At 34.3% G+C, this 17910-nt stretch overlaps 6 protein-coding genes across 6 annotated transcripts; 5 read left to right on the top strand and 1 right to left on the bottom strand.

Annotated features, from left to right (window-relative positions):
• The first annotated feature begins 118 nt into the window (after positions 1–118).
• Positions 119–3863, top strand: MONOS_1170 (uncharacterized protein). Its single transcript, XM_067864260.1, has one exon. It carries the CDS (start codon positions 163–165, stop codon positions 3676–3678), a length of 3516 nt encoding a protein of 1171 aa, XP_067725826.1. The 5' UTR covers positions 119–162; the 3' UTR covers positions 3679–3863.
• A 44-nt stretch (positions 3864–3907) lies between these two features.
• Positions 3908–6320, top strand: MONOS_1169 (uncharacterized protein; the record flags this gene model as incomplete). The annotated part of the gene is made up of 5 exons (XM_067864250.1): positions 3908–3928; positions 3990–4103; positions 4157–4300; positions 4363–6038; positions 6173–6320. The coding sequence occupies 5 exons, from the start codon at positions 3908–3910 to the stop codon at positions 6318–6320; spliced, it is 2103 nt and encodes a 700-aa protein (XP_067725827.1).
• A 668-nt stretch (positions 6321–6988) lies between these two features.
• MONOS_17731 (uncharacterized protein) lies at positions 6989–8680 on the bottom strand. Its single transcript, XM_067870680.1, has 4 exons — positions 8560–8680; positions 8417–8487; positions 7847–8349; positions 6989–7784 (listed from the first exon to the last, which is right to left on the bottom strand). The coding sequence occupies exons 2-4, from the start codon at positions 8484–8486 to the stop codon at positions 7026–7028; spliced, it is 1332 nt and encodes a 443-aa protein (XP_067725828.1). The 5' UTR covers position 8487; positions 8560–8680; the 3' UTR covers positions 6989–7025.
• A 2318-nt stretch (positions 8681–10998) lies between these two features.
• Positions 10999–11901, top strand: MONOS_1168 (putative Uncharacterized transposase-like protein; the record flags this gene model as incomplete). Its single annotated transcript, XM_067864239.1, has 1 exon — positions 10999–11901. One exon carries the CDS (start codon positions 10999–11001, stop codon positions 11899–11901), a length of 903 nt encoding a protein of 300 aa, XP_067725829.1.
• Positions 11902–13955: 2054 nt separating this feature from the next.
• Positions 13956–15049, top strand: MONOS_1167 (putative replication-associated protein; the record flags this gene model as incomplete). Its single annotated transcript, XM_067864228.1, has 3 exons — positions 13956–14021; positions 14086–14323; positions 14649–15049. 3 exons carry the CDS (start codon positions 13956–13958, stop codon positions 15047–15049), a joined length of 705 nt encoding a protein of 234 aa, XP_067725830.1.
• Positions 15050–16955: 1906 nt separating this feature from the next.
• MONOS_1166c1 (uncharacterized protein) lies at positions 16956–17909 on the top strand (the record flags this gene model as incomplete). The annotated part of the gene is made up of 1 exon (XM_067864222.1): positions 16956–17909. The coding sequence occupies one exon, from the start codon at positions 16956–16958 to the stop codon at positions 17907–17909; it is 954 nt and encodes a 317-aa protein (XP_067725831.1).
• Between the last annotated feature and the right edge of the window lies 1 nt (position 17910).

The following is a 17910-nucleotide window of genomic DNA, read 5'->3' on the forward strand; positions in this document are numbered from 1 at the left end:
AAAAAATTATGCCAATAATTCTTTTGGTGAATTTAATGAGACTTAATAAACACAGATGTTCCTTTCTAACAACATGTTTTCAATTTGGAATGAAAAACAAATATAGATTAATTTGGGAAAAGATCTAAATTGTGAATAAAAAATCTCCAAATTTGAAGATTAATGCCAAAACAAGCAGATAAAAAGAACAAAAACCATCCCAAGAAGACAGATGCTCCTAGAGTACGTCCACCATTGCATTTGAAGAAGAAGAAGAAAACAAAGAGTTATTTGTCCACTATTCTCATCTCTGCTGCTGTAATTGGTGGATTAATTGTTTTTCCTACATTGTCAAAAAAATATAATAGTAAAAAGGATGATGATTTAGATGATTTTGTTCCTCAGGGACCATCTAGAAATGGAGACGACATATTTCAAAAAGCCATGAACAATATGCAATCTGGAAACAATTTTGATTTATACTTCGATGGAAAACAATTGGCAAGAGTGGAACGCAATTCATCTCGATCTTTATTTGTCCAATTTCAAAGCAATTTTGCTGCAGATGATCTTAATTCAGCGTATGTTTTTGCCAAAATAATGGAAAGAGAACTTCATGGCGAACTTCCAGTGGATGAAATTATCGCAGATGTTAAAATGCAAATGAAATCAAAACAAAAACGTAATGAAAATCTCTGTCGTTACTTTTCAAGTTATCCAAAATCGGAAGTAATTCGAGATTATGATGGAGTTCTTCCACTGAATGCGATGACCGAGTTATCTTTTGACAATCAAAAGCTAAAAGAGCAACAAGATAAAGTTGATGCGTTGATTCACACACTTATAAATGAAGACCATAACGAAAGAAATCGATTGAGGAGCCCACTTAAAGACATGCAGAAAAGCATATTGCCTCACCGTAGTTCGCTCGGAGGAGATATAAAAAATTTATTAAACACGAATGAGATCAACGAAATGGAGAAACAGCAGAGAGAATGGACAAAGATAAACATGAAGGAGTTTGTGGAGATGACTCTGATCCCAACACCAGAAAATGCTGGGTTCACAAAATGGGCACAATGGCGCGACAGACGAAATGGAAAGGAAATCGAAGTGGACGACGAGTTCCACTTGCGTTTTGTGCATTTTGATGACGAAGATAACATGCTGAATGCAACTGAAGAACTTGACGGGATTGTCGGGCTTCCGCGCTTCGGGAAGAAAGAGCCATCGGAGATGCAGCGCTGGCTGGTGGCGCAGACTGCAGTGGAGATGAGCACGACGATGGCGATGATTGGGCCACTGGAGGGCAGCACGAAGGAACTGGTGACGCAGTGGCTGATGAAGCTGGGAAGCAGCAAAAACACGACACAGAGACGATTTTCTGCGAGCCAGATGGAACTGTTGATTGAGTCCGCTGTTTCAAAGGAGGCAGAAATAGCAGAGAAGGAAAGAGAAAGAAGGTTTGAAGAGATGCTCAGCAGGCAGGACGACTATGATGCTCGCTGGAAAACACTGAGAGAAAAGGAAATTGACGCGGAAAAGACGAAAGAGAAAAAAGAATACAAAACGAATAACAAAAAAGAAATGGAAGAAGAAGAAATCGACGAAGACATATCCATGAAAGGAAACGACGAAGATGAACAACAAGAAGAAAATAAATTAAATAGAACAGTTGAGCAGTTCACAAATGCTGAACTGGATGTCGAAGAAAACATTACACCCGAAATAATCTCAGAGCGAAACAAGCGAGTGATGACAGCTGAAGAAAGAGCAAAGGAAGATTTGATTCAAACAGAGCGACGAAAAACAGAGCTTCTGCAGAGACACCGTCTGTTGATGCTATTGGAGCCACGATTTGTGGTGGATGAGCTGATTGATTGCTACAATGCAATTGTGATGGCTGTTAATGAAGTGTCAGTAAGATCCGTGGAAGTTGAAGAAGAAACAGATAAAACTTGGGAGGAATGGAAGGCAAAAGAAAGAAAAAGAGACAACGGAATACCGCCATCACCAGAAAAGATATCGAAACTTCTGTTTAAAAAGGCTGTGAGAGACGGAAAGATAAGTGAGCCTTTGCCAGAGAAGCAGGAGTTTAATGCTGAAAGCAAAACAAAAGAATTGACTGAACAACAAACAGAATCGACAGAACAGATGATGAGTAATGCGAATCATCAAAAACATGAGCAAGATGCTGAAAAAGGAAAAGACGACGAATTAAAGGAGGAAACATTTGTTGATGAAGAAGAGCTCAAAGCGACTGAGAAAGAAAAGAAAGAGAAAGAGAAAGAAGAAGACGAAGAATTGTTCAGCCAGTTTATGGTAGATGCACCAAATGCAGAGGATCCTTCCATTGACTCTATTTTGATTCACGAGCCATATCCAAAGGAAGAGCCAAAGGGACTGAATAGAGTATTGACCAAATCGTTTATGATTGATGTGCACAATGTTCTGACTCGTACATCGCTGTTTGCAAATGAATATGATCCAGCAAGCAACGAGTCAGGAATATTCAAAGTGGATCGTGGTAGATGGAAATCCAGCTGCAATGACGTCTTTGTAGATTTTGACGAAGTTCTGAAAGAAGAGAAAGGCCACCCGAGTTTACAAAACAGTGAAAAGATGCTGAAACTGAAGAGGAGCTGCCCTCCTCAGAATGTGGACGAAGCAGTTGGAACTCTTTTGAAAGAAACAAGGAAAATGCTGCATGCTCTAAAATCTGGAAGCGATTCTTCGCTTTCTGCATCAGCTGTTGCAGCGTGGTTTGTTGATCGTTTTCTGCTCATCCGCCCCTTCCATACGCACAACGAAGCAGTGTGCCAAGTGATTGTCTCTGCCATTTTGATGCATTGTGGACTTCTTCCATTTTCTCCCAGCGATCCTTCACTTCCACTCTATTCAAACACAACATGCCCCACCATTTCATTTCACCTAAATCGTGCTTTGCTTGCAGCTGATACTACTCATTCCCTTCTGCCTCTCTGCTCACTTATAATGGTGTGCCAGCAAAGACTTGCTGTCTCTGCTCTTTCTGCAGAAGATTCTCCACTAATGCTTGCATCTGCTCCAGTTCGAAAATTTGAGTTTTCAGATGAAGAAAAGTCACTAATAAAGGAAATGCAACAATACAGAGATCAAATGCAGTCAATTGCAGCAAATGAAATCGATTCATTTTTATTACGTCACAATAGCATCGAAAGGAATGAAGAATGCTTTTATTCAAAGGAATTCGACGAAATACAAATTGACTCAAAAACAGGGAAACATGTGGAATTAGCTGAACAACTAAAGAAAAGCCAATTTCCGTCTCCATTTTACAAGACCCATTCTTCCAATGAAGAAAATGCAAAGAAAAACAATCAAACATTTGAAGAAGATTCAATCGGATGGAGTTACGCTGCTGTTCATTGCAAGTTTAATTCAGATAACAATATGAAGTCAAATTCTAGTTCTTTGTCTTCAAGCCAAAATGTTTCGTATTCTCTTGTATTCCAAACAAATCTTCCAATGCCACTTTTAAAACAAAGATGCTTAATAGCACGGGCTTCTATTTGTTCTGAAGGGAATCCGAGCAAACTACGTGAGATTTCAAACCCTTTTGTTTACAGACATTCATCAAAAGAAAATGAAATGAGCAATCAAATAGAAAAATACAAAAAATGGATTAAAAATGCGTTTGCTGATGTCTTTGGAGAGTAATTTTATTTTCATTTCCAATATATTTTTTATGAAATTCATTTGATTACAAATGTTTTTATGTTTGAAATGAACGCAGATTATTGAGATGAAGTAAGGGTTTAAAGTTTTTTTTTATAATTTCAATTTTTGCTACGTTTCAAGGAGATATTTATTCAAACAAAATTTGATAGAGATCAATTTATTTATTGTAATGTTCTCTTTAAATGAAAATAAAAATTTAGAACCGTCAATGTCCCGTTATGATGAAGAAGTATTATGACTTTCATAAAATTTTAATTAAAGCGTTTTTGATGTATTTAATACGAAACGAGAATGTAAAGAAAAAGTTTCAAGGGAAATCTATATCTCAAAGTACCCAAGACCTTGACCAAGAAAAAAGAACACAATATGAAACAGAACATGCTCTTTTGCGTCAGAAAATTCGAGTATGCGAAGTTTATGTTTTTGTTGGATTTTAAGTTTTCTATTTTAATCATAGGAAAATCAACTTCTTCGAAAAGAAAGAAAAGATGCACAATTTCAACAGTATTTTAATGACTTAATTAATGAGCGCTCTTCGTTTATTCCACACGTAATTCGTTGTGTTGGAGGAAAAGATTTGACAACGGTGCAGCGAGAATCAGTTTACGTTATTTTATTTGTTTTTATTAAAGTTTTTAAATTAATTTTTTTTTATAAAAACAGTCTCTTCTGCAGGAGTGGGAATCACAAGTTTTTCAACGGACAACAAGCAACATTGAAAAGGCCATCGAAAAGAACATTTCGGATCTGAAACGTAAAAAAAGAGAAGCATATGAAAATTTTTTAATTTCTTCTACAACCCTTCGCGGAAGCAGTCAATTTGACAGATCTTCATCTGCTCTTTCCAACACATCATTTGGTCGTTCAGATTTAACTGATTCAGAAAAAAGAAGAAGTCCTACCGCAGCGAGCATGATGTCATATTCTCTGTCCCCATTTTCTTCCACACCTGCTCCTTCCTCATCGACTTTTCATGTTAGATGCCGTTCTCCAATCACAACTTCTGTAACTCGGGCAACCGCAGCGAGACCTTTGGATCCTCTTTCGATAGAAGCAGATGAATGCAGAGAACTTTCTGAGCAGCTGTTTTCTAAAAAACAGGAGCCATTTCGTTTGTCTTATCCTCTCGTTAACCCAAAAACACCAGGTGCTTCTTCACGAATCAAAAAAAAGACAGATTCAAGTTCCTCACCGTTGGTCTTCAAAGGCTCAACAGATGCTCGACCAACACTCATCAATTTTGATGACAGTAGAAAAAGTTCGAGTTCTTTACAATCAACAGACGATTCACATTTTGTAACTGGTTCTGAACCAGGCGTTTCATCATCATCTTCTAGTCATTCTCGTTCTGCATCGCTTTCTTCTCAAGCAATACTCGGAAAGACAACTTCCTCTTCTTCAGAATCAGCTTTTTCAGCATCAGCATCAATGCCAATCCACCGAATGCATTCAAAATATATTCCTGTTTCTCCTTCATCCCCTCTCTTCTCTGCCATCCCATCTACTGTCCCTGGCCTTCGTCGCTCGTTTGTTCTTCCCCCATTGATTGCATTGCCAACAAACGAAGAAACGCTTGTCAGACAGAGACAGAAACAGCGAAAAATTGCAAGAGAAAGCAAAAAATGGAGCGCTGCAAGTAATCAGGTTGCGGCTGAAGAGAAACTAGAAAATAATCAACATGACGAAACGGTGGGAGCGTTTGAAAGAAAGAAAGAAGATGATTTTAAGCCAATTAGGATGGAAGACGAATGGGAAAAGGAATTTTTCAAATCTCGCAGCGCAGACCACATTCAAAAGAAACGACAGAATCAAAATGTGTCTTCACTTTCACTGGATAAGTCAGCTCTTCTTTCTTCACCAGCTGCACTTTCCAGAACAGTGAAAAGCCAATCATCAATGAGCAGATCATTCGAGCAAGTGCAGAGATCAGCTTCTCCTGTACTGTCGCTTCCTCTGAATGCTGCGAAGGAGACTTCAGTGCGCGTACCAGAGACTTCCCAGTATGGTTCATCACCAATTCCTTCAACAACACTCGTGTCAACAGCTGCTCTTGTACTTACACCTTCACAAATCCGCTCGTCTTTTTCATATAAATCCCCATCCTCTCTACGTTCTTCATCAGCTTTTAGTTCAGGCTCTTCTGTTTCTTCCTCATCTACTTTTTCGCATTCAGCAGTTAATGAAACAAGAACTACCTCTTCTGCATTATCTCCCTCACGTTCAAGCTCTCCATTCAGACAAACAATTGACCATCGGCTTTGGGATAAACTTGCGGATACACCATCATTTCGTTCTGATAATCCTCCAATGAGAAGAGGCGCTCAGCCAAAGTTCAACAGGCATGCGAGAGTAGTATTTGAACAATGCATTTCATTATATTTGCATCAATTTTCTTAAATCTTTGGTTTTTCGCAATTCATTCATCTTTGCTATTTCTCTCTTGAATTTTTATGGCTGATCTTTTTTTATTCAGTGATTCATGTGTTCAAAATACACTGGACGAGTTGCACGCTCCTTCAAACATCGAAGCTTCTTCGACTTTCTGGGGGAAGCAAGGGGTGCACACATACGGAGATTTAGCTTGCAGAAAAGATCATCTTGCATCTATTCAACCAGATTGAAGACTAATTTCATAAAAAAAATGAAATTAAGATTATGTAATGTTTGTTTTAATAAAGTTTTTTTTTTTTTTTTGAAAACGTATCAGATTCAAGCTGAAAGAAATTTATATAAAATATAAAAGCGATTGAAATATTATAGTATTAAAAATTTCAATTTTCTGTTGTTTAATGTTTATTTTTGAACTTTTTAATTTTATTTTATTTCGAATTGTTTCGTTTCGTCTGAATTTTTAAAAGTTAATAAAATGGTTAAAACAATTTTTTATTCTGAATATTTCGTTGAAAAAAAATCTTCCTAAAATATTTTAAATGCTGAAATCTTTTTGCGCATCAAAACGCATTGTATTGTTATATTCAAATCGATAGAAATTTCTTTCTTGTCTCAACAGTTAATTATCGCTGTGATAATTAATAATTTGACTGCAATTATGATTGCTTGAAAGAAGATACGTGCTTTTTCATTTGTCAGTTTCATCTATTATTCAAATAAATGTCAGAATAATTTTTATTTCATTGTGTTAGAAATTACTGACGTTTTTAGAAATGACAATTATTCTGAAAATGAGAAATAATTTTTTGCAATTAGATGATGTTGGAGTTTGAGTCAAATAAATACATGTTAAAAATAATCTCAGAAGCAAACGTGAGAAATAATGAAAAAGAGGAGAAAAATTAATGTTACAAAATTCTTTGCATATAATATACTTAAATGTTCACAAAATAATCCACAATATTTGTTGAAAAAGACATATAAAATTTATTGTTAAAAAATTCAAATGTTTCATGAAAGCTGGTGATGATATCTTCATATCCTTCTTCTTCGATCCGATCAAAAACCTCCTTTTTTATTGTCTTCCTTTCCACCTCGTCAATTTCACAATCCTCATCTTCTTCCAATCTTCTGAATTGCCAGTAACAGATTATTGAGCAATTCCATGCAACTACATCTTCTAATGTTGATTGCTGAATTTCTTCCAAAATCAGACCAAAAACACCTCCTTTCGTAAAGCAATCAGTGCTAACAGTTGTAAGAGATGCCATGTCATGAAAAAGAGAAATGCAATTCCTGAATGTTTCTCTTACATTCTCTCTTGCAGACTTGCACACCGTCACAAGGGAATGAATCAGTTCAACACATTCCTCTCTCCAATTTCCGAAATACACAAATAACTCTTTAATTGTCCGGATCCACTTCTCTATCGCAATAACTTCTTTCATTCTTTTCGTCTCTTCAGCTTTCCTTCTCCAATTTGCACGCTTTGACAACTCTTCCAACTCTCTCGCTGCCTCTCGCACAAAATGTAGCTCATTCACGATCACTTCTTCCAAACTTCTTTCAAAGATAAATCTGATTATCAGAAACTGCCAAGCTGATTGATATGCAAATTGCGTCAGATTTCTATGCTCCTGATGATATTTGATTATTTCTTCAATATCTTTCAAAAACAATTCTTTTTCAACATGCTTTTAAAATAAAATAAAAATGAAAACAATAAATTAAAAAAATTATCCAAAAAAGCTCGTACCACGTCAACACTTATTTCACCCAAAGCTAATAACGCCATTTCCACTTCTTTTTGCGTTTCTTCCGTTTCAATTTTGTTCAACGCAACTTTCAACAGGCAAGATACGCATATTGAAGTCATTTCCTTTGACAATTTGCAGTAATAATGACGAAGAAAAAGATAGCTTTCGCAAAGATCGACAAAAAACTTTTCTCTCTCTCTTTCTTTTTTCCGATCTTCCTCAAGGATCAGTTTCTCAAATCTTTTGCCCAGTGAAGAATTATCGAAACTGTAATTCTGAATTTCTTTCATAACTTTACAGTACCCAATGTGCTTCAGAAGCACAAGAGTATTTTCAAGTGACATTTTCTGTTTTTCAATCGTTTCGTTCAGTTCATTGAACAGTTCTGTTGAGAAAAATGAATCATATTCTTTTCTTTCCATTTCTTCCATAACTCCTTTCATTTCTTCAATTACATTCCTCTGCTCAGCTTCTATGCATTTAATTAGTTTATGGAACAAAACTTCAACAAACGTAATAAAAATTAAGCTCAACAAATTTATTTTTATGGAAAGTGAAAATATTCAAACAATAAAACTTTTCTGTCAAGGAAGCATCTCCAAGTTCATCAGCAGATTTACGATCCAATAAGGCTTTCATTCTGTTTGTTAAGGAATGTATTTTGTACATTTGAAATTGTCCCAGAAAAAGCAAAATCATTCAAATTGCAAACATCGTTGATGCAAAACAATATGAAAAATAAACTTCAAACCCAATAACTTTGCGAAATAAAATGAAATTCTAAAGATACTTTTTCAAATCCACGCAATTTGGACAAACAAGGCCAGAAGCACGATAATGTGGCTTTCTGATCGAACCATCAATTATTCAAATTAATATTCGATTTTTTATTTTCCAATTCGTTCCGAAACATAATGCAGATTTCTACTTGCTTTTAGAATTTTCATTTATTTTATCATCGAAAAACAGCTTTGCAGAAGTGAAAATGAAACCAATGAGAAAAGAATTGAATAGTTAGAATTTATCCCCTTCTTGCAAAGCGAACTCAAACTGCAAGCAAGGATTTGTAAAGTTTGAATGCTTGATATTTTTCAAAGTTAATTATTCTTTTGAGCATGATTTTTTTTTTTTTTTGAATTGTTTGAAAAGGATTGAGGGGCTTTTGAAGATGAAAGAAATGACAATCAGAGAATCAAAAAGCATAAAGTTAGCAAACTCATTTATGCCTCAATATTAAAGAATGTGATTCTAAAAAAAGGTGAATGACTGAAAGTCAAGCTCAAATGCCTCCTCTGTGAAAATGGAGTGAAAAGTTATGAAATGGATTTCTTGAAGATTGCGCGAGAGGATTATCTCCAATAAACAAGCAGCTGTGTTTCATGCTCAGTGGTGCAGCATCCTTCGAAGTTTATTTTTCTTTTCTTTGCGAAATTGCAACATCTTTACCTTCGAAGATTTCTTGCTTGCTGTTGAAAAATAATTGGAAATGAAAAATGGCAAAGACTGTTTTGTTGCTTTGAATAAGCAGGAAACACATCGACATACCGCCTTCTGCTGAAGAAAGCAGTAATACGATTCATACGATTGTATTTATTATTAATCCAGATATTGCTCCATCAGAAAGATGAGTGTGACAAATGCTCCGAGAATTCTTTTGAGCAGGCCCAATCTTTTTTGGGAGCCAAGAAACTCTTCGTTCAGCTTCAATGACATTCAATCAATATAATGGCTCAAGAACACAAAAGAGCACTCTTTCAACAGTTTCGCAATCTTTCATTCTTCAGCTTTCTAAGCCATATTCAAAAGAAAACTTAATTTTTTTCGCGTTATTGAACTGAAGCCACTTCGAACTGTTTGCATCATTACATTCACTGAGCACACATCCATTCACATTTTCTGCAGAAATAGCTGTTGAATTTAAAGAAAAATATCTTCTCCACATTTACCGTTCAAATTCTGAACATACATAAATTGGATTTATTATCTCTGAACTATTCTTCTTTTTCTTCGAACACCCAATAAAAATGCCTTTTGTTTCAGTTCTGCTTTAATTAGATCATCTTTCCAACATCAGCGTTCATCTAATTTGCAATGACTATTCATCCTTTTTGACAGAAAGAAAGAGAGAAATTGGAAGAGAAAATTGAGGCTACACCCGATCAAAGAGAGTAATTATATCAAAGGTTGTGATATACATAGAAAAGCCAACTTCTTTCAAATCGCATATGCATTCATTATTTTTTGTTGTAATAGAACTATTTAAAGCAAAGAGAATTCACTTCTTCTTCAGTTTGTATTTTCAATTTTAGTTATTTTCCAACATCTTCTGATTATCCTTAGTGCTTGTTTCTCCGTCTGAATTAAAAATCTTCATCCCCTTTGACTCCACCACTTATTAAAATACTTTTCTCAACTTCTTGTTGAACAAATGAAAATGGAAAAAAAGATTAGTCACTAACGTTTGGTGTACCATCCAATGAGAAATAATTGATAATTGAGGAAGGGATTTCATACAATTTTCAGTGGATACAATAATTATTATGATTAAAATTTATGTGTATAATAAAAGAATTTCAATTAAAACTATATTGCTCGAAAATTTACAATATATTTTCATTTGTTCAGAAATTAATTTATGGTATTAATTGATCAAAAATTTAAAAACATTGAAGAAGTTATGGGTTCAAATATATTTTAATGTGATTTCAAAATCGAAACAACTATTATGATGAGATCAAAAAGCTCAGAACAAAGACAAAAAAGCTGAAAATTGAAATTTAATAATACTCGTCTTTATTAGGTGAGAGGAAAATGGAGAAAGATTCTCTTGAACCAATGTTTTGATTTATAAACAAAAATTGAAAAAATTTAATCAAAAATATTTCTCAAGTGAAAATCAGGCAAAACCTGAAGATATGGGAACGCCTGGAATAAGTTTATTTCTGTTAATAATGTTTAATTATTTATTATTATGCAATTATAATCTCCAAAAAACGTGCGGAAACTGGTCAAAAATATAATTTTTATTTTTTGAAAAAAGGTCATTTTCAAGTATTTATGGGTTTGATCAAACATTCATCAAATGTCTTTGTTTCACAGAATGTTCACAAAAACACCTATTTGTGAACTCAACGATATATTTTCGGATGAAATGGGTGCTTGGAAATGGTATTTCGGAAATGTGCTGGAAGGAGAAGCTCCAGAATGCAGACATGATAAATGCAAAATGATATTCACATCCGGAGGCAAATATTACAAATATTGGAGATGCGGAAAATGTGGCAAAAAACATTCAGTTTTTAAAAACACATCTTTGGAAAATTCAAAAATACCGCTGAGAAAGTTTTTGATGATTGTTTTGTATTATTACATTGGTATATCAGCCGCACACATTTGCGAACTGCTAGGAATAAGTGAAAACACAATACATTATTGGACGAGTGTTATCAGAGTCAGATGCACATCTATTTGGAACAAAAATCAAGCTGTCATAGGAGGGCCGGGAAGAATTGTGGAGATCGACGAAGCTGTTTGGAGGCGCAGAAAGTATGGGCGAGGGAAAAAGAAGAGACAAATTTGGATATTTGGAGCTGTGGAAAGGAAACCAGAGGGAGGTGCGGGGAAGAACTTCGTGATGATCGTGCCAAATATGAAGGCTGAGACATTGGTTCCAACAATGCGAGACAAAATTCTTCCTGGTACTCGGATTATGAGCGATGAATGGAAGGCTTATGCCAGATTGAAAGATTATGGTTACGCTCATGATACTGTCTGTCACAAGCGAGAATTCAAAAACAAAATTACACATGCATGTACAAACACTGTCGAAGGTCTGTGGATGAATTTACGGAAATTTTTTCCAAGAACTGGATGCAGAGAAAAGTATCTTGGGGACTATTTATCTATGTGGCTGGTCAGAAGAAATTTGCAAATTCAATTTGAGGAATTAATAAAGGAAATCGTCTTCGATTTAACGGAAAAAGAAAACGAATTGGATGAATCTGAAAGTGAAGAAAGTGACTCGACAGAATCAGAGCTAGAATCTGATATATAAGATGAAAATGACATTCTTCAAATGACAGAATTTGAAGAATCAGATTCACTTGGAGCTGGGGACGGTGCAAGTGCATCAGAATTTGACCCCATGGAAGTTGATTAATTATTTATTATAAAAAATTATAATTTTTGAAAATTCATTCACCCATTTTTTCCTCAATTTTTCAATTTTTGTTTTTGACTTTTTTGTCAACTTCCGCACATCTCAGATGCATGAAAACATGATATATATTATTAACATTCCTCATATATTATTTTCACCGAAAATAGGCCATTCCCATATAATGCGGTCTTGCCGAAAATCACTACGCTTGCATTCAAACCAAGAAGTTTTTGAGGAATGCCAATTAATAATTAATCCATTTGGGTGATTATTTTTGAAATCATAACTTTTTTCAGGATATTTGTTTTTCAATAGTTGGTTGGCATTGGGAAGAGATTTTTCATTCAAATAAAAGATTATCCCAACTGCTTTACAATAAATAAAATTGTTCAAATAAAGATGAAGAAATCTTTTCAACAAGCCTTTTTATTTTTCATTGTTCTGTTGTTGTTAAAAAAGGAAAATTTTCGAACCGAAATATTTGAAAGAAAAAAATTTGATATCAAAAATAATTTGCCATTTATATTCAGAAAGATAAAAAAAAATGAATTATCAAAATATTAGCAATTTATTTTTGAACCAATAATTTTTTTCAAAAATAGTTTTTTTGTAAATATTCTTATGACATAAGGTTTTTCCATTGAAAATTTACTAGCTTTTCCTTTCCATATACTGGCGCATCATAACTTTCACATCCCAAAAAATTCATTTTAAACATATATACAGTCTAAACCGGATATAATCACGTCGAATATAATCACATTCGTATATAGTCACATTTTTCAATGCACAGACATTTTTAGCCTATTTTTCATTCATTTTCCATCACATATAATCACAGGGCTGAAAATATATAATCACATTTTATATTATTATGGGTGCTTTTTTCAATGAAAAATCGATTTTTTGATCAAAACTTTCAATTTTTCGCTTTTTCAAAATTATGTTAAAATAAGTCTAAATAACATAATAAAATCCAAAAAAATGTTTTTTCTATTGAAAAATGCGTTTTTTATGAAGAATTTTCAAAAATAAAAAATTTGACCCAAAATTAATTATTTCGAAAATTTATTTTTTTTATTTTTCTGTGTTAAGCAGCATCGTATATTATCACAATCGGATATAGTCACAAAAAGTTGTGCAAAAACCGATGTGATTATATCCGGTTTTGACTGTATAATACAACATCTGTTTTAAAAATATAACAATTGATTCCTGGTGAATACGCAATGATCTTCATTCAAATCTCTTCCTCACCTAACCCCACTCCTGTGATCATCCTGTCCATGCCTATTATACTACATCCAAATCTGACATAGCCGTATGTGAAACATATATATTATTCTTTTTGAAAAATCGCATCCATTTAATAACAGCATTTAACAAAATTGAATTTTTTTTTATCTTTTTTTGAAGTGAATCCATGATATTTCTCCACAACGCACTTATTTTCACATCAAATAGGTACGAATATTCTAATGTGCCAAGTGATAGCATTTGATGGATTACCAACAAATAAATGACAAAAAAGATTCAATTTTATTCAACCTTGATTTTTCACATTTGCGATTTTTCAAAAAGAATGACCCATTTTTATATATTTCTATCAAATATCTGTTCTCATTTTCGAAACTTCACTCAAATGGAAATATTAATGCTGTTTTGGTTCTGTTTCCATTTCAGAATAGTTTTATTTGTTGGAACAGCAATTTAATCGAAGAATGAAATTTTTTCTTTATTTGAAAGTTAAACAAAAGGAACTTTTCAAATAAATTTAGACATATGCTTCCTCAATTGCATCCAAATATTCAATCATCAATTCATTTTGTTTATCTCGAGCTGCAGTGCCATATGGCAACCAATATCCTGTAAGTTTACTAATAACTTCAGCCTCCGTAAATGGAACAACATTCCTAGTAGTCCAATTAGCATCAATCATTAAATTAATAATGGTTATCATGACACAGAAGTTGGGGCGTAGTATTACCACAACTTCTGTGTCTCACACTTTATGGGTTAGCTAATTTAGGCAGTCATCATAACACATAAATCACATTTTTAATTGTGCACATGTCACAGTTGACACTCCAAAGCAGAACTTTCAGAAGTAGAGGATGGGCATTCACACAAAATAACTACACGGAAGCAGAAGAACAGGAAATAAAAAGAATAGAATGCACATACAAAGTTGTAGGTAAAGAAGTTGGGGAGATGGGAACACCACATCTACAAGGATACATGTACTTCAAGAACGGCAGAGGATTCAGCAGCATTAAGAGAGAGCTTCCCGAACGATGCCATATCGAAGCTACAAAAGGTAGTCCCCAACAGAATAGAAAATATTGTACAAAAGATAACAACTATTATGAGGAAGGAGAATGCCCAATTCAGGGAAAAAGAACTGATATCGAGAGTGCAGCTGAACTATTAAAAGAGGGAAAACCTCTTTTAGCCCTAGAAAAGGATCACCGACCAACTTTGATACATTATTGGAGCGGGTTTGAAAAATATAGAAAAGCTATAATAAGAAAGAAAAAAGGGAAGAAGATTATATGAAAGAGCAACCTTCTGGATTTGGGGGCCTGCAAGAAAATGAAAGACAAACAAAGCTATGGACATAGTTAAAGAAAACCTATTGCCAGACGAAGATTACTACGAATGGGTGCCAACAAGCGGATTCATTGACGGGTATGACGGGGAAAGAATCGCTGTGTTTGATGATTTCAAAGCTGAATTAATGAATTTCGAAGTTTGGCTGCAAATATGTGACCCATGGCATAATCCAGCTTTTAATGTTAAAGGTGGAACAACTGCATTCACAGCTGACATAGTTTTATTTACTTCAATTCAAAGAGCTGAAGACATATGGAAACAAGCTATAGACTTAACAAAAGTGGTTGATGACAATCAAATCACTGACAGAGTAAATCAAATAAATTTAATAAAACCTAATCCAATGGAAACCGAAGAAACTGAAATTGATATGGATCACCCTACTACTAGATCAACTTTTGAAGAAGATTTAATTTCAAATCAACTTTAATTTTTTCTTTTAATTTTTTTGTATAGTCACTGTACAGTTCTAACATGCGTATTATTTATTTAATGAATTGTTTCTAAAAAAATAATAATTATTCATCATCATGCAAAATATTAAAAGAAGAGGAGGGCCCAGTAGTCGAACCGGAGGCGCCGTCTATACCACGTGGTTCTTTACCGGATGAGCCACTGACCTCCTCAACAGAATGAGGTTCGATAGACGAACCACAAGCATTACCTGATACTAAATATTTTTCATATTGACCACTTTGCAATGGCATTCCATTAACAAATTTCCAGTAATTAGTTACATTCCTATTAATACTAACATTCATTGTTTTAATTAAACTGTTTAATGAAGTATGATGATACTTATCCATCACCCCATGACCACCTAAAAATATAACCCAATAATACCAATGATCTGAATCTTGATAAGCGTTATATCTTGTATGTATATTAGGATAAACACTAAATTTGAACTGTGTTACCCAATTAGTTTCTTCGCTAATACGCAAAAGCTTATCCATATATAACTGACAGCCAAACTCTTTTAACCAACGACGTTTAAAACCTTTCACATATCCGGAAGTAATCAACCATGGGTATTTAAACATGCTCCAAATATTTAACTGCATATTAGAAACATTACTTATACCCCATTCACGAAACACTAATACTCGTACATATCCACAAACTAAATCAGTAATATCACTAGAAGCTGGTGATAAATGAATAGTCAAATTCCACGACTGTTTATATAGTATATAATCAGCTTGTTGTGTAGATACTTCAGAAGGTGCATCTGCAGAACAATTAAATGCATACCGAGAATCGGAAGGATAGCTCAAACTTGATCCTCCATCTTGATATATAGGTGGATTATATATATTAAATGAAAATAAAGAATTAGTAAATGAACAATAAATATGTGGTCTATTTTTATACACCCATCTATTATATCTATACAATCCACGTCTAAACCTAAGCTTTCTTCTCGTTCTCATAATAACCCGAGCTCTTCTACCCCTACGATGTATTTTTTTTCCTGTACCTGTTTGTCTAGGCTGTTTCCAATTAGGAACACGTCCTTGTCCTGCACTCTTAATAGCTTTAAACAATTTATGTCTATTATACCATTGCCTAGCCATTTGTATCCCTTTTCTTGCTCCTTTCCATAAATAATAATCACCTGTAAACTTACCAATTCTAGTAACTACAGGCTTAGCCCTATTCATAAATCTCATTATTGATGCTGCTCTAGATGCGTACGGTACAATCGCTTGCATCTTTATGAAGTGTCAAAAACGGAAATAAAAGATCAATATCTAGACATATGAAATAAAATTATGGCATAAATTGTTCCAATCTTTGCCTAGCATATCTAGGCCTTCCATAATACTCCTGAAACAAAGCAACATGATTATTAATTGCTTTATCAAATAATGGCCTAATTCTTTTCATTAACATTCTAGTTCGTGCAGTTTTTTGTCTTTCTTCACTACCAACAACCCTAAGAAACCTAGGTCTCCTTCTATTCTTAATTCTCATAATTCGCCATATACTATTAAACTGTTCTATAACCTTTTCCCAAACACGGTCAACCTCATTCAAGTACCACCACATATTATTATACTGATGTTGCCAACACCTTGAACCCTCCGGAGCCCAGCTATAATTAACCTCTTCTTGATACGTCCATGCATCTATAGGATATATAAATCCAGCCCACCATCCTCGATGTTTCCAATCAACAAGTGTAACTGACCTTGGCATATAGTTAGATCTAACCCTTAACATTAACCATGACTCAGAAGTTGACTCAGAAGTTGCCGGTAATACTAGGCGGCAACTTCTGGGACGTCATGGGATTTTTGATCAAACCCATAATAAAAATTATAATTTCCGAGATGTCACAAATAAATAACACACGTTCAAGATGTTGGTGCTTCACAATTAACAACTACACACCAGACGAATATCAGCATGTAACAAACATAGAATGCGAATACTTGGTGGTAGGAAAAGAAAAAGGTGCTTTAGGAACGGATCATCTACAAGGTTATATATACTTTAAAAACCAAAGAAGATTCAATGCAGTAAAAACATTAATAAGCAACAGGTGCCATTTAGAAACAGCTATAGGAACACCAGAACAAAATAGAACATATTGCACAAAAGAAGGTGATTATTTCGAGAAGGGAACATTACCTAAACAAGGTAAACGTTCTGATCTAGAAGAAGCAGCAGACCTAATCCTAAAAGGAAAGAAAGTATACGATTTAGCAATGGATCATCCGGGATTGGTAGCAAGAAATTTTAAAGGATTACAATATTTAGAGGACCAAACAATTGTTCACAACCCCATCAGAAGAACAACTCCAAGACAAACATATTGGATATACGGTGATTCAGAAAAAGGTAAAACCAGACTAGCAATTGATAGACTTCTACAATTAGAAACAGCAATGATGACATCAATATATGACTGGCCAAAATCTAAGGATTTCATAGATAACTATCACGGCGAAAAACTTGCTATATTCGATGACTTCAGACCGTCAGGATCAATGGACTTTGACATATTCCTAAGAATAACTGACCCATGGATAAATCCAACGATAAACGTCAAAGGTGGAACTTCAAGATGGATAGTTGATGTTATATATTTTACTTCTATATCACAGCCTGTCCCGCTATGGTTAAACGCTAAACCTAACCTAGCTGGTGAACAACAACGACAAATTAAACGACGAATAACCGAAATTAACATCCTAGATGCTATGCATACTGTTAATCCAGATAATGACGATGAAACTCAACCTACTCAAGACGAAACATCACATTTTTCTTTACAACTTTAAT

Source organism: Monocercomonoides exilis (assembly GCF_001643675.1).
Source record: "Monocercomonoides exilis strain PA203 chromosome Unknown scaffold28-1221067, whole genome shotgun sequence".
NCBI lineage: Eukaryota > Preaxostyla > Oxymonadida > Polymastigidae > Monocercomonoides > Monocercomonoides exilis.

Excerpts from the sequence above, each read along its gene's own strand:
- MONOS_1170 (XM_067864260.1), top strand. The coding sequence starts at position 163 with ATGCCAAAACAAGCAGATAAAAAGAACAAAAACCATCCCAAGAAGACA.
- MONOS_17731 (XM_067870680.1), bottom strand. The coding sequence starts at position 8,486 with ATGAAAGCCTTATTGGATCGTAAATCTGCTGATGAACTTGGAGATGCT. Across the intron at positions 8,350-8,416 it reads CTTGACAGAAAAGTTTTATT|TTTTGTTCCATAAACTAATT; the intron begins GTTTGAATATTT and ends CGTTTGTTGAAG. Across the intron at positions 7,785-7,846 it reads GTGAAATAAGTGTTGACGTG|CATGTTGAAAAAGAATTGTT; the intron begins GTACGAGCTTTT and ends TTATTTTAAAAG.